The sequence below is a fragment of the Cynocephalus volans genome, chromosome 15 (assembly GCF_027409185.1).
Source record: "Cynocephalus volans isolate mCynVol1 chromosome 15, mCynVol1.pri, whole genome shotgun sequence".
In the NCBI taxonomy this organism is placed as follows: domain Eukaryota; kingdom Metazoa; phylum Chordata; class Mammalia; order Dermoptera; family Cynocephalidae; genus Cynocephalus; species Cynocephalus volans.
This window is the reverse complement of record NC_084474.1, coordinates 92,957,580-92,971,152: the sequence shown is the minus strand read 5'-3', so window position 1 is coordinate 92,971,152 and position 13,573 is coordinate 92,957,580. Positions and strand designations below refer to the sequence as shown.

General features: G+C 45.0%; 1 protein-coding gene across 5 annotated transcripts in view; it reads left to right on the top strand.

Moving 5' to 3' along the window:
• The window catches only part of AGO2 (argonaute RISC catalytic component 2), a 107,736-nt gene that overhangs the window by 38,514 nt on the left and 55,649 nt on the right, over positions 1-13,573 (top strand). For 3 of the 5 annotated variants that reach the window (XM_063079239.1, XM_063079240.1, XM_063079238.1), the window contains one exon: positions 8,867-9,059. The exons of 1 other annotated variant lie outside the window; for it this stretch is intronic. In XM_063079239.1, the coding sequence (XP_062935309.1) occupies positions 8,867-9,059 (193 nt within the window). Of the gene's footprint in view, positions 1-7,637; positions 7,678-8,866; positions 9,060-13,573 lie in introns of those variants that run through there. One more of the 5 variants, XM_063079242.1, reaches the window with a different exon arrangement.

Sequence of the window (13,573 nt, the reverse complement as noted above, 5' to 3'; positions counted from 1 at the left end):
ACAGAGTTCTAGAAGGAGAACAGCAGATGCGTGGCTGTGAACAGTGATACTCATTTTGAACTTCTGAGATGTTTGCAATCACCTCGTGTTATTCAGGTGGCATGTCTTTAAATATTCCCATCCCCCCGAGACCCAGGTGCTTCCTGGAGGAGAGCCCTGCTCTCCCACACCAACCTCACAGCAAACCTGCAGCCCAGGTTCAGCGGCAGCAGGATGGCACGTTATCACAGATCCCAGACTTGGTGGTTCACTCTCACCAGTAGCCAGAGCTGCTTCATGTAAGAGCCAGGCTATTCATTTATTTAATGATTCTGCATGGTTTAGATTTTTTTTTAAAGGAACATATAAGTCATCTAGGAGTGAACAGTCATGCACATCTTTTGTTTTTTAAAGGTCATATAACTCATAATAAGATGTCGTGGAAGGAATGCTGTCTGCGGTGGGGGCGGTGACAGGAAGTCACTGCCAGTCCCGCCTGCCCCTTCTGGGAAGTCTTGCGATCACCTCTTGCATTTTTTTATATTTCTTTCCCCTTTCCCAGGCCAAGGCCCCCAGGCCTGTCTTGGTGGTGTGTGTCCCCAGTACCCACCGTGGAGCTGGGCTCACAAGTCGATGACTCAGAGCAGGGTGGACGGGTAGACAGGGAAGAGTGGGTTATTCTTTACCCCCTCGGTTTCCAAGGTGACTTCCTGCTGCAAACCATGTGATTTATTACATGTCATCTGTGGTCGAGGGTGGTGTCCTAGGCCTGATGGTGGCACATGCCAGTGACCAGACATTTGCCTTTGTGACATTGTCCTTGTGACACCACTGGCTCTCAATAAGAGCCTGGTGTGTGGGGGTGGGACGAGGTTACATTGAGTTGTCATCTACCAATTAGAGTCGAGACCTTTGCACCCCACCTAACCTATGAAGCCATTGTTTTGAAAATTTAGTTTCTTATGCTGAAGTCTGGGGAAAGTAGTAGGAAACAAAATCTTCTCCAGATAGTCACACTCTTCTGCTTGTTTATCCCCAGAAAGCTTGTTTTTCACTCCAGTCCCCAGCAAAGCTCACCAGGCAACCAGTGTTCCTTCCCCCACTGGCGTTGGCAGAGCCGCTGTCCCAGACCTGGGACCCCTTGCAGGACTGGCCCTCGGGCAGCCTTGGCACCTCAGTGGACCTTGGCACCGGCCTAGCAGGCCTCGTCAGGATGTCTGCTCCCTGATCCCCAGCTCTGAGCCCAGCCGTGCTCAGTAGCCTATGCAATAAGCCAGACACCATGGGAGCTCGGTTGTCATGGCAGTGGGTAAATCATGAGCTCAGTGCACATTAGTGTAGCCATGGAGACAGGAGAGACCCTGTGATCCTGTTGTCAGAGCTGCTCCTACCCGGGACCCCATCAGGCAACACAGCCCAGCAGTCAGTCCTGATAGAGGAATGGCAGACCCTGCCTATCCTGAAACATCAGAACAGAAGCCACAGGAGGTTTTGGTGACATTTTTAGGAGCCATGACATCATCTTCCATGTTTAGAGATGAGGCCACTCTGTCCCCTGAGTGCAGGTAGTTCCTGAACGTTTGGGTCATGAACCCCCTTGTCAGCCTAGTGAAGCTCGCGAGGGAACCCTTTCCAGAATAAAGGTTTTCAAGACACAAGATACAAAGGATGACAAAGAAAACTAGTCAGTTGAAATATGGTTATCAAAATATCACATCAAATATGTGTGTGACAAAGTAATAGTGACTTCTCTATCACATTTAATTACAAGGTCCAGCAGCAGGTGAGTTTGAAATACACTTTCTGGTGTTGTAACAGTCATCCCATGACATAGGAACACATGTGGCTTCTGTCGGTGTCACAAGCACTGTTAACATTGTTCCTGAGGGAAGGAAGTGTTCCATTTCAGTCAGAGATTCCAAGTCTGTACTCTGTGCGCTCTGTGTGGATAACAGGTTGAGAACTCCTCCCTTTGGGTCCCTGGGGACTCTCCCTGCCTGGCCACTCTGGTTAGGCCTGGTGGTGGCCTGCCTTGTGCCTGGGAAGCCAGGCCAGCCCTGTGGATGCAGGTGACGCAGAGGAGGTGGGCGGAGCTGTCCTGGCGACTGGCCTGCCAAGTTCTGTGTGTGTGGCATCCTTCCCGAGAGTGGGGGGGTGCCAGATACTGCATCTGTCTCTCAAAGGAGCACAGGATATCTAAAAAGAAAAAAACCCCACAAGGTCATGGTGCGAACTGGTCCCATAGGTGGTGGGGTTGGGGTGTAAGAGTGGGGTGGAGGGGGGCTGAGATGTGGCTGAGCCGCACACACCCAGTGCACTTCGTGGTGTGGTTCTCCAAGCCTGGCTGGGATAGTACCTGTGGACCAGGGCTAGACATGACAGATCGATTGGTCCCTGAGTCAACTGCCCTGGAGGCTGAGAAGCTGGAGGCGAGAGGTGGAGCCTGATCAAGGGGTGGAGGTGTGTGTGGAGGGTGCGTGGGCAGAGCGTGCTAGCAGGTGCCCCAGCCAGCTGTGTTGGCTGGGCCCTGGGCACCTCCATGCTGGGGCTGATTCCTCTCCCAGGATGTAGGTAAAAGTGCTCAGTCAAGGGCTTCAGTGCCCTGTTCATATTGCCTACAGCAAAAACTTGGAAACCACTGAGATGGCACCAGTACCAGATGACTCAGAGAGTGATGCAGCTGATAAAGATACGCCCAGATTTTCATAACGTGATGTTCAGAGAGAAAGCGGGCTGTAAACTTGCCTGTTCCACATTCGCATGTGTGCACATGGTTATGTATTAGATGTGTGGAAAAGACTGGCATTTCACAGGACTTATCTCTGAGTGGAGGCTTTATAGGCCATTTTAATTATCTTTGTATTTTCCTCTATCTTCTGTACAAGTTTTGATTATCAGGGTAAAAATTACGATCTATGGAAGCAATCACTTAGTCACGTCTCCCAGCACAGGTGGAGAAGCAGCCCCTTCATCCAGCGGCATGGTGATCTAGGGTTACATCTGTAAAGCCAGGCGAGGGTGCATGTCCAGGATGGCGCCACTGCCAGTTCCGTTATGCTGGTGTGTCCATAATGGACAGTGCACAGAGATATTTGGAAGGTGGACAAGCCGCCTTCCCTTGGAGGGGTCTGTAGCCAGGTGTGGGGTTGCCTTCCTGCATGGGGGCTGGCATCGCCATTCCCCCTCCCACACCCACCCCCAAAAGAGCAAATTCCTGACTTGTCAGCTGGGATGAGTGAGCCAGGCCTGTCCCACCCTTTGGCACCATCTTTGTTCCTTTTGGGGAGTAAGCCCCTCATCCCAGGAAACGTGCTCTGTTCTTGTTACAGATTGTTTCGTAAATGATCTCAGAATATCTGTGACCTGTACCTCCCAGTTCCAAGTGGGGGAGTAGAAAGGGGTAATGAGGTTTTAAACTGTGACATTGTGTCCTGAACCAAGCATTTCCCTTTAGGGTCAGAGCATTCTTTTCTGAGGGGCCTGCAAACCGGATTATGCTTAAAGCCAGTAAGATCTCCAACGTAGGCCTGCCCCAGCCTTGCTGAAACCCACCTGTAGGACATCCAAGGGGACGTGGTAGGGGCACGCACCCAGTTGGCTGCTCCCTTGGGGTCTGTCTGGTACCTAGGAGGTAGAAGACTGTTTTCTCAGCCTCCTTACTGGTCAGTTGTGAGGCCAGAGGCTGCAGCCCTCCTACTGCCAGTGCTGTGACTCTTGTGACCAGGCCTGTGTGCTGAGGAGCCTGGGGCATCCATGGGTGGCTCCCTGGGGATCCCTTCTGATGCTTGGCGGACCCCAGGTTCTCGTGCCCTGCTTCCCTTGTCTTTATGATGGCATTAATAGTATGTATTCCCCCTACCACCCTGAAGGTGAGGTGGGTATGAGCAACTGTTCCTGGAGAGTGTTTGGGGCTGGGTTGCTGGAGGCAACATTTCGTCACGCAGGACTGTCCCTGCTGCCCCACACAGGGCATGTGGCCACTTGGGAGTGGCAGACCATCACCTTCCTTTTCTGCATGCCAGATTTCCCCTTGTCCCTGTCCCTTACTTAGAGGGAGTGCTGAGGTGATCGCACCCCCATGGCTGTCAGGAGATGGCCCTTGGGGCAGGGTCACACAGCCCACTCTGTGACCCCCTTCTCAAAAGTTGGTGACGACCCAAACTTCCTTTTCAGGAGGACCATTGCATCTGCAGAAGGCAACCTGCAAGTTCATCCTTCTTGGCATCTGCCACGAACACCGCAACTCTTTGTGGCCGTGACCCTGTTGCTCTTACAGGAATCAGTTACTTACTATGTATTTGCTTTTTGCTGTTTGAGAAGTGGCTTGAAAGATGGAATCTTAAAACAGATGTGCTGAGTGAGCACCCATTCAGCAAACACTTGGCGTCTTTTTGTCCCTGAGCCCATGCTGGGTTCTGGGACAATCCCCTAAGGGACGAGTTGTTGGCCGCCTTGCCCCTCCCAGGAACTACTGGGGTCTCTTCCAGGAGTTACTGCACTAAAAACAAGGATTTGCCTTCCCATTTCCACCCCGGTGCAGAGAAGAGACCAGCACTTAGAACAGAACCGTCTGAGGAGTGGGTGGATGGGAAGTATGGCCGGCCGTGCCTGTTGCCTGTGGTTGAGGCAGGGGTGGCAGCTGAAGCCAACCTGCATTTCTCCTCAGAGGATGGAGAAGATGGAGGGGTCACTTAAGCAGGATGGGCTGGGTGGCCCGGCAGGTGCTGGGAGGTGAGCTGTAGTCTTGGGCTCAGGGAAGGGAGTTGGGACTTAGTCCCTGCTGGGCAGGCCAGGAACCAGGCCCGCCCAGTGTCAGCTCCTTGGCAAAGTCTCCCCAGATGCCTCCTGCTCTGGGCTGCTACTCGGGCTCTCACTTATGCAAGAGAGAGCGCCTGGAGATTCATCTCTAGGTGATCTTGGAATGAACTTTTAGACTGTCAATGTGGCGAATGCAGCGCCCACTTGTGTCTTCTCTTGGCCTCTTGTGGCATTTGGTTACTGTATTAGTCAGTGTTCTCCAGAGAACAATCAATAGGATATGTTATAATTATATGAGAGGGAATTTATTAGGGGAATCAGCTCCTGTGACTATGAAAAAAGTCCCACGACAGGCCGTCTATGAACAGGATGCCGGCAGTGTGGCTCAGTCCAAGTCCAAAGGCCTCAAAATGAGGGAAGGTGACGGTGTCCTTGGTGTAAGTCCTGGAACCCAAAAGCTGAAGAGTCTCGAGCTCCGATGTCCACGGACAGGAGAGAAGAGTGTATCCCAGCTCCAGCAGATAGAGAGCTTCACCTTTTTTCTCCGACTTTTGTCCCCCAGCAGATTGGATGGTTCCCACCCACACTGAGGGTGGGTCTTTCCCAGGGAGTCCACTCAGGCTATCATGCTAATCTCTGCTGGAAACACCCTCATGGACACACCTAAAAAGATGGCTTTACCAGATTTCTCAGCATTCCTTCATCTAATTAAGTTGACACCTAGAATTAACCTCCACAGTTTCTGTTACCTGTTGGGGCTGAGAGCTCACTCCCAGCGAGAGCGGATGTCCCTTGCCCGTGCCACGCACATGCAGGGTTCTGGGCTCTGCACCTTCTGGTGGACTGTCTCACCTTGCTGGAGTCTCGGCTCTGACCCCCCTGGCAGCTCACGCTTAGGACTCCCCATGAATGATCAGAATCCACCCAAGGTGTCTCTCAGGGCTCAGACCCCATAGAGGTTCTGTGCTCTTCAGCATAGAGTCCCCTTCCCGAAGGCAGAGAGGCCATGTCCTGTCCCTGCCGTACCCGCCCCCACAACTTGGGTGAGTGTTACAGCCCTAACCTGTGGTCTTACTTTCCACATAGCTTCCATGAAGTTGCACAGTTTTCATTCCTAAAAGCTAGAAGCAAGGAAGAAATACCTTTGTGAAATTACATATTTTATAAATATATTACCTTTACTTTTTTTCCCATTGCTTTATTAATACAGGTGAGTAACACAAGCTGGTTGACAATTTTTCTTATTTCCCATGGCAAATGTAGAAGGCACAGGACTAGGATTTGCGGGGGAGATGCCTTGGGAGAAATAGTGTCAACTTGAGAAATGCACCTGGGCTGAATCTGAGCTGTTGTTCGGACTTAAGTAATACAAAACCCTCAGCCGCAGCATGGGCCAGGTGGAAGGAGCCTGGGCGAAACGAGCCTGGGCTGGGTCGGCTTCTTGGATCTTCTTCAGCATGGTCTGAGCTTCCATGTTGTCACTTTCGGTGGTGACCCTTGGTACCTTATAAAGTGGGGATGGCAGAACAAAGGATGATTATTCTCTTCCACGTGGAGAGTACTCTAGTGCTGAAATGGACTGTGGGGCCAGATTTCTGTGGCTCTGTGGCTGGACATTTTCTGGGACACAACGTAACTTTTTGTGTTTTAACTTTGTTTCTTCCTTCCCAAGATTCCTCTTGCTGGGTGGGCAGAGGCCAGCTGAGAATAGGGACTGTGGCGCGCATTAGTGTGTATCTTTGCGCTGCCCCAGGGCCACGTGTGGAGAAGCTCCTCTGTCCTTGCGGGAGTGGGGAGCTTACCGAGCCGATCTGGATGGTGATGTCCCCTCCTTGTCACAGTCGGGGGCCATGGCGGAAAGGATTACATGCAACCTGCTGAGCTTATGAAAAGTAAATGAACTCCATCCATTTGGACAACTTAGATTCAGAGTCTGTCCTGGGAAACACCATGTGAGCTGCCTGAAAGCACAGTTTATTTTTGTGTGCTTGGTCCCTGGCACGGCTCCCAGCACGTAAGAGCACACGGTACGTGCTGTTCAAGAGAGGGAGTGTTTTAAAAGTTTGTAAATGTGTCATCTGTGAAGTCATAGTAGCTTAGTGAAGAGAGACCTAAAGGTTTCCAGATGGTATAACTCAGATTGATAACCTTTACAGCACATTAGTTTTCACATAGAAAACAAAATTAAAAACAAGTAATTCAGGAACTCTGAGCTTTTCTAGGTCAGAAATACAGTAAGCATAGCTCACTCATACTATTTTTAGTAGAGTACTTCTGTTTCCAATGAATGTCAATAGGGATTGAAGTATATGGAATTAAAAAAAAATTGGGATTTTTTTTTTTAATTTCTTTTTTTGAAGTTAAGACATTTGAGTGAATACTAAAATTACTCTGGTATTGAAAAAAAAATTTAATTGGTTTTCCTCTAAATCTATAGTTTGAACTTTACTAATAGGAAATTACTGAAAATTTGAGTTGGGGAAGAAGTTTCTTTCTATTGCCTGTGTAAAGAGCATTTTCTGAGTAAATTAGAGGTTTATGTAGGAATGAAGGAAGGGCAGGGCCTTCATGCTTTTGACCCCTTTAATTACAGATGAGTCTTGTCCCTCTGGCTTTGTCTCCCTTCCAGTAATTCACACTGCCCCATCTTTCTAGTTTCTCATATGCAAAGACAGAACAGAAATAACCAGTGGGTTACTGTAATGCTTTTTTTTCCCCCCCTGGGGGCTGGCCTGTATTTTAAGTAAATAATTGGCTTAGTGTTGAGACACCTCCTCTGTGGAAATGTGATCCTGATCTGTTGCAGAAAGGAGGAGGATGAGTCATGGTTTCCAGGGGCCAGAGAGATTGCACAGATATTTGAGTGCCTGTGTTGACCCAAGAGCAGCTGCCAGAGCACACAGCACTGGAATGGGGCTGCTAGAAGCCAGGTGTGGCCAGGTGTGTGCGTGAGTGTCAGTGTCGGTAGAGGTGGACTTTCTTGACTCATGGTGTTGCAAATGTCTTCTTTCGTGACTTTGGTCATCGCAGAGGACACTTTCTGAGTGACTTTGGGAACCTTCCTTTAACGTCTGAACTTCCTCAAATATCGATGGAGGGGTGTCAGTCAAATGCTTCTGGGCTCTTACTCTGCATCATCAGGGGCCCTCTCAGACCCTAGGGGAGGCAGACAGGCAAGCGTGACTATGGCACAGGGCGGCAAGTCTGTGCTTGAAATTGGAATAAAGTCAGGCGGTGGTGGGAGAGGGAGGGGTGAGACCATCCTGACAGATGCCTGAGCTGGCCTGGAAGGGGGCATTGAGCGAGCTTGCTGGACAAGGGCTGTGATGCACAGGGCTCTACAGTGTTGGAAGACTGGTCCTCAGGGCCATGGGAGATAAGGTTGAGACCCAGTTGTGAAAACTCAGAAGTGGCTAGATGCTTGAGCTGGGTGCTGGGGGAGCCATCAGACACTCTGGCCTGCATTCTGGGAAACGGATGTAGGGTGTCTGGGAGCCAAGACCCTCCCCTCTCCGAGGCTTCTGTAATGGCCCCTGCAGGATAAACTGGGGACCTGAGCTAAGGCATGGCAGAGAGGAATGGACGGGAGTGGATGGAATCAGAAAAGCAGGTAGAACAAGGACTGCTGAGCAGCTGGCTGTGAAGATAGCATGGAAGTTAATGACCTGCGGCATCACAGTGGAGGCATGAGCTTGGAGAAGTTCAGCTGTGGGTGCAGCATGTGAACTGTCTGTGGGCCCACAGTGAGAAACCAAGAGGTTTGAAGGACCTGGGCAGAGCAAGGATAGGACCAAGGAGGGAACAGTTTGAAAAAGAAAGGCATAGTGCACACATCGCATGCCACCGAGTGATCAGAACAGAGGTACTTCTGCTGCAGACGATCCCTTGAGCCTGGCAGTTAGAGGGTCCCCGTGATGAGGTGGATCTGTGGGGTGGGGGGTCAGGCCAGAGCACTCGCAGCTGGGTAGTGAGTGTCAGATTTTTGATGGAGTGTGTGTACATCAGTGAAGGAGGAGCTGTGGAGAAGAGAATGGAGGTGTCAGAGTGTGTGATGGGCCAGGGCCCAAGGGGGAGGGGGGGCGTGCACTGCGACTGTCCCTGTTAACGGGCGTTCCCTCTGCGTTTCCAGTGCTTGCGCCTCCTGTGCCGCCGCCGCCCATCCAAGGATATGCCTTCAAGCCTCCACCTAGACCCGACTTTGGGACCTCCGGGAGAACAATCAAATTGCAGGCCAATTTCTTCGAAATGGACATCCCCAAAATTGACATCTATCATTATGAATTGGATATCAAGCCAGAGAAGTGCCCAAGGAGAGTTAACAGGTATTATATTTCATCCCTTATTGATCTTGATTGATTTATGCAGGTGGTCTGTGCCTATGCACACAGTATTTGAAACTAACCCATTCTTTAATTCTCAGCAGGTCCTTCTAACTTTTTTCCAGTAAGTTTTGGTTGCATTTGTTTTCCAAAAAATGTTGATACTGGGATACAGTTTCAGTACAGTGAGATCCACACATTGTGATGGTACACCTCAGTGAGTTTTGACAAATGTGTACACCCACCACCCTAGAAAGTTGGCTCATGCCCTCTCCCAGCCAGTCCCCAGCCGCTGAAGTCACATGGGGTTCTGATGTGTATCACCATAGACTGGTTTCCCTGCTCATAGAAACTGCATGATATAGCCTATGAGATAGTGTCCCCTTGACCCTGACTTCTCTTACTCAGAGTAATTTTTTGAGAATCACTTGTATCATTGTATGTATTAGTAGCTTATTGTTTTTATTTGCTGAGGAATATTTTATTGTATATTTCATAATTTATTTTTCATCTTGTTAAAAACTTGGGCATTCTAGGCTTCAGCCATTATAAGTAAAGCTGCTGTGAATATTCTTGTTCAAGTCTTTTTTGTGGGAATATGTTTTTGTTTCTCCTAGATAAATAGCTAGGCATGGAATTGCTAGGTCAAAGGACAGCTGTATCTTTAGCACATGTGAGCCTGCCAAACAGCTGTCCAGAGCAGCTGTGCCATCTTACCCCATCAGCAGCGTGTGGGGTTCCGGTTGCTCCCCTTGCTTGTCAACACTTGGTGTGGTTGGTCTTTCTGATTTTTGTTGTGTTGATGGGTGTGTAATGGTTTCTCACTGTGGTTTTAATTTTCGTTTCCCTGATAACTGATAAGTTCAATGCCTTTTCCACATGCTTATGTTTGTATATTCACTTATTATGTAATATATTGTTTCTAGTAGAGTGTCTGTGGAAGTCTTTTGCCTATTTTTTTTTTTTTTTTTTTTTGAGTTGTTACTAATTTGTAGGAGTTTTTATTATATTTTAGATGCAAGTCTATACTGGGAATATTTTTTTCCCAGTCTGAGGCTTGCCATTTTCTTTGCTTTATTTCTTTTTTGGCAGCTGGCCCAGTAATGGAATCCAAACCCTTGGCTATGGTGTTATAACACTATGCTCTAACCACCTGAGATAACGGCCATCCCCCACTTTCTTAATGGTGTCTTTTAATGTGTGGAACTTCTTAGTTTTGTTTCAGTCCAGTTTACAAATTTTTTTAAATAGTGACTTTATTGTTTGTCCTCTCTGAAAAATCTTTGCTACCCAAAGGTCGTAAAGATATTCTCCCATGTTATCTTTTAGAAGAATTACAGTTTTGGCTTGTATGCTTAGGTTGTGGTCCATCTTGAATTAATTTTTGCGTACGGTATGCAGTAAGGCTCTGTTGACAAGACTTTTCTTTCCCTATTGATTTACCTTAGCAACTTTGAAAAAAAAAAAAAGATTTTATCTGTGTGGTCTCTTCTGTTGTGTCTTTAGGTCAGTAACTCATTATCTTGTTAACTTTAGTTTTATGGTAAGGCTTGAAATCAGATAAAGTCCTTCAAATTTGTTGTTCTTCACAGTTGTTTTTAGCTGTTCTATATCTTTTGCTTTTCCAAATAAATAGAATAAATAGAAATAGCTTATCAGTTTCTACCTGAAAACCCATTGAAATTTTTTGTTGTGACTGCAATGAATCTAAAAGTACGTCATGTTCTTTGATGCTATTGTAAATGATATTTTAAAATTTCATTTTCCAGTAGAGATGGGGAGTGACTGCTAATGAGTTTGGAGTTTCTTTTGGGAGTGATGAAAATGCTCTAAACATTGAACATTGTGGTGGTTGTTGGGAAACTTTGAATATACTATAAAAATCATTGAATTGTACACTTTTAATGGGTAAATTTTATGGTTATATGAATAATATCTTAATAAAGATATTAAAAATGGTTTTATTATTTTAAAATGAAGTTGGTTTTACTTTTTTATTTCCAGTTTTAAGTGCATTTATGTCCTTTACTTGCCTTAATGCAGTGGGTAGGACGTCCAGTATAATGTTGAATATGGATAGTAAAGTGGGCACCCTTGTCTTGTTCCTGGTCTTAGGAGGAAGCATTCAGTCTTTCATCTGTGAGATACATTAGCTGTAGAATTTTCAGAGAGACCCTTTATTTGGCTGAGGGAGTTCTCTAACTAGTTTGCTGAGAATTATCCTCATCATTGAGTTTTGAATTCTGTCAAAGATTTTTTTGTATCTATCAAGGTGATAGTATTTTTCTCCTTTTTTTCATCCTAATGTGGTGAGTTATACTGATTTTTTTTGGAAGATAAATCAACCTTACATTACTGAGAGTCGTGATTATTTTTATATAGTACTAAATTGAATTTGTTAGTATTTTGTAAAGAATTTTTATATCTGCTCCTAATGGACACTGATCTGTCTCATTTTCTTCTCATCAGGTTGTTGGGGGGGGTTGTTTGTTTGTTTGTTTGTTTGTTTTGGTGGCTGGCTGGTATGGGGATCTGAACCCTTGACTTGGTGTTATAACACTGCACTCTAACCAACTAACTGCCTAACCAGCCAGCCGCATGTCAAGTTTTGATGCCAGGGTTATGTGGCATCATATAGTGAGCTGTGAGGTGCTCCTTCCTCTTTGATATAGAGAGTAAAATATAAGATTTGTATAATTTCTTCCTTAAATGTTTGAATGAATTTGTCATTGAAACCATTTGGGCCTGGAGTTTTCTTTGTAGAAAAGTTTTCATATTTCTTTATCGGATATCAAGCTATTCAGATTTTTCTGTTTCTTTTTGTGTCACTTTTAGTAGTTTGTGTTTTTTTAGGATTCTGTCCACTTTGTCCACTTCATCTAAATTGTTGACTTTATTGGCATAAAGTTGTTCATAGTATTCTTTTCATGGCTGTAGACCTCTGGTGAAAGCCATGGTTTCTGTCTTGATATTTTAAATTTGTACTTTCTATCTTTTTTTCCTTGATCAGATTTGCTAGGTTTATAATTTATTCATCTTTTCACAGAACGGACTTTTTCCTTTGTTGATTTTTCTTTTTTGCTTGTTGGTTTTCCCAATTTTTCTGCTCTGATCTTTATTATTTTCTTCTTTTTACTCACTTTAATTCTAGGTCATCAATTTTAAACCTTTCTTTTGCAGTACATTTAAGGCAGTAAGTTCTCCTGTAAGGCTGTTTAGCTGTAACCCACAAATCTTGATACATAGCGTTTTAATTTTCATTAAGTTCAAAATATTTTCTTGTTTTCCTTGTAATTTCTTCTCTAACCCATGGGTTTTTAGAAATGTGCTATTCAATTTCTAATATTTGGGGGTTTCTACAAAACACCCTGTTGTCACTGATTTCTAATTTAATTCATTTACTGTTATAGCATGTACTCTGTAAGATTTTAGTCTTTTGAAACTTACTGGGACTTACTTACTTTATGGCTATGCATGTGCTTTATCTTGGTAATCATTCTCCAAGCACATGAAGAGAATGTATATTCTGAAGTTATTGGATATGGAGTTCTGTGACTATTAGATGCAGTTGGTTGATAGTATTAGTATACTCCTTTAAGTCTTTTTTAGTTTTTTGTCCAAGTATGATGTGGATTTATTTATTCCTTTAGTGCTACTTCTGTTTCATGTATTTTGAAGGTCAGTTTTTGTGTCTTCAATGATAAATTGACTCTTTTATTATAAGGAGATGTCCCTCTTCTTTATGCTTGGTAATTCTTGTTTAAAAATAGGGTTTTTTGGTCTGATTATTAATATCACCTCATGAACATTAATATCCTTATCATTTGATGTATCTTTTTTCAAACTTATACCTTCAACCCATGTGCATGTGTGTGTGAGTACTTCAAGTGCATCCTTTGTAGACATCAGATAATTGGGCCTTGCTTTTTATTCAGTCTGACAATTTCTGCCTTTTTGTTGGAGTGTTAGGTTTATATAAATTTAATGTAATTATCTGTGGTTGGATTTAAGTCTACCATCTTGCTATTTGTTTTCTATTTTTATATCTTTTTTATTGTTTCTCTTTCTCCTTTTGGGTTCATAAATGCTTTTTTAGTATTCCCTTTTATGTCTTCTATTGGCTTTTAACTACCTCTTTTGCTGTACAGATTTCATGTATTTCTTTAATTCATCACAGTCTACTTAGTATTAATATTGTAACTGAATATTAAATGTATATGGAATTGTATACTAGTAGAATTTCATTCTTCACACACATACACACACTACCGTCTTTATGCTATCATTATATATTTTACATATACATATGTTATAAAACCCATGATACAATGTTATTTTAAAGAAATTTAAAAAGGAAAATGGTTATATGTAACCACATAGTACCCATGTCCAGTGCTCTGTCTCTTCCTGTTGATCATTCTTTTTTTTTTTTTTTTTTTCTTTTTTTTGTCTTTTTTCGTGACCAGCACTCAGCCAGTGAGTGCACCGGCCATTCCTATATAGGATCCGAACCCACA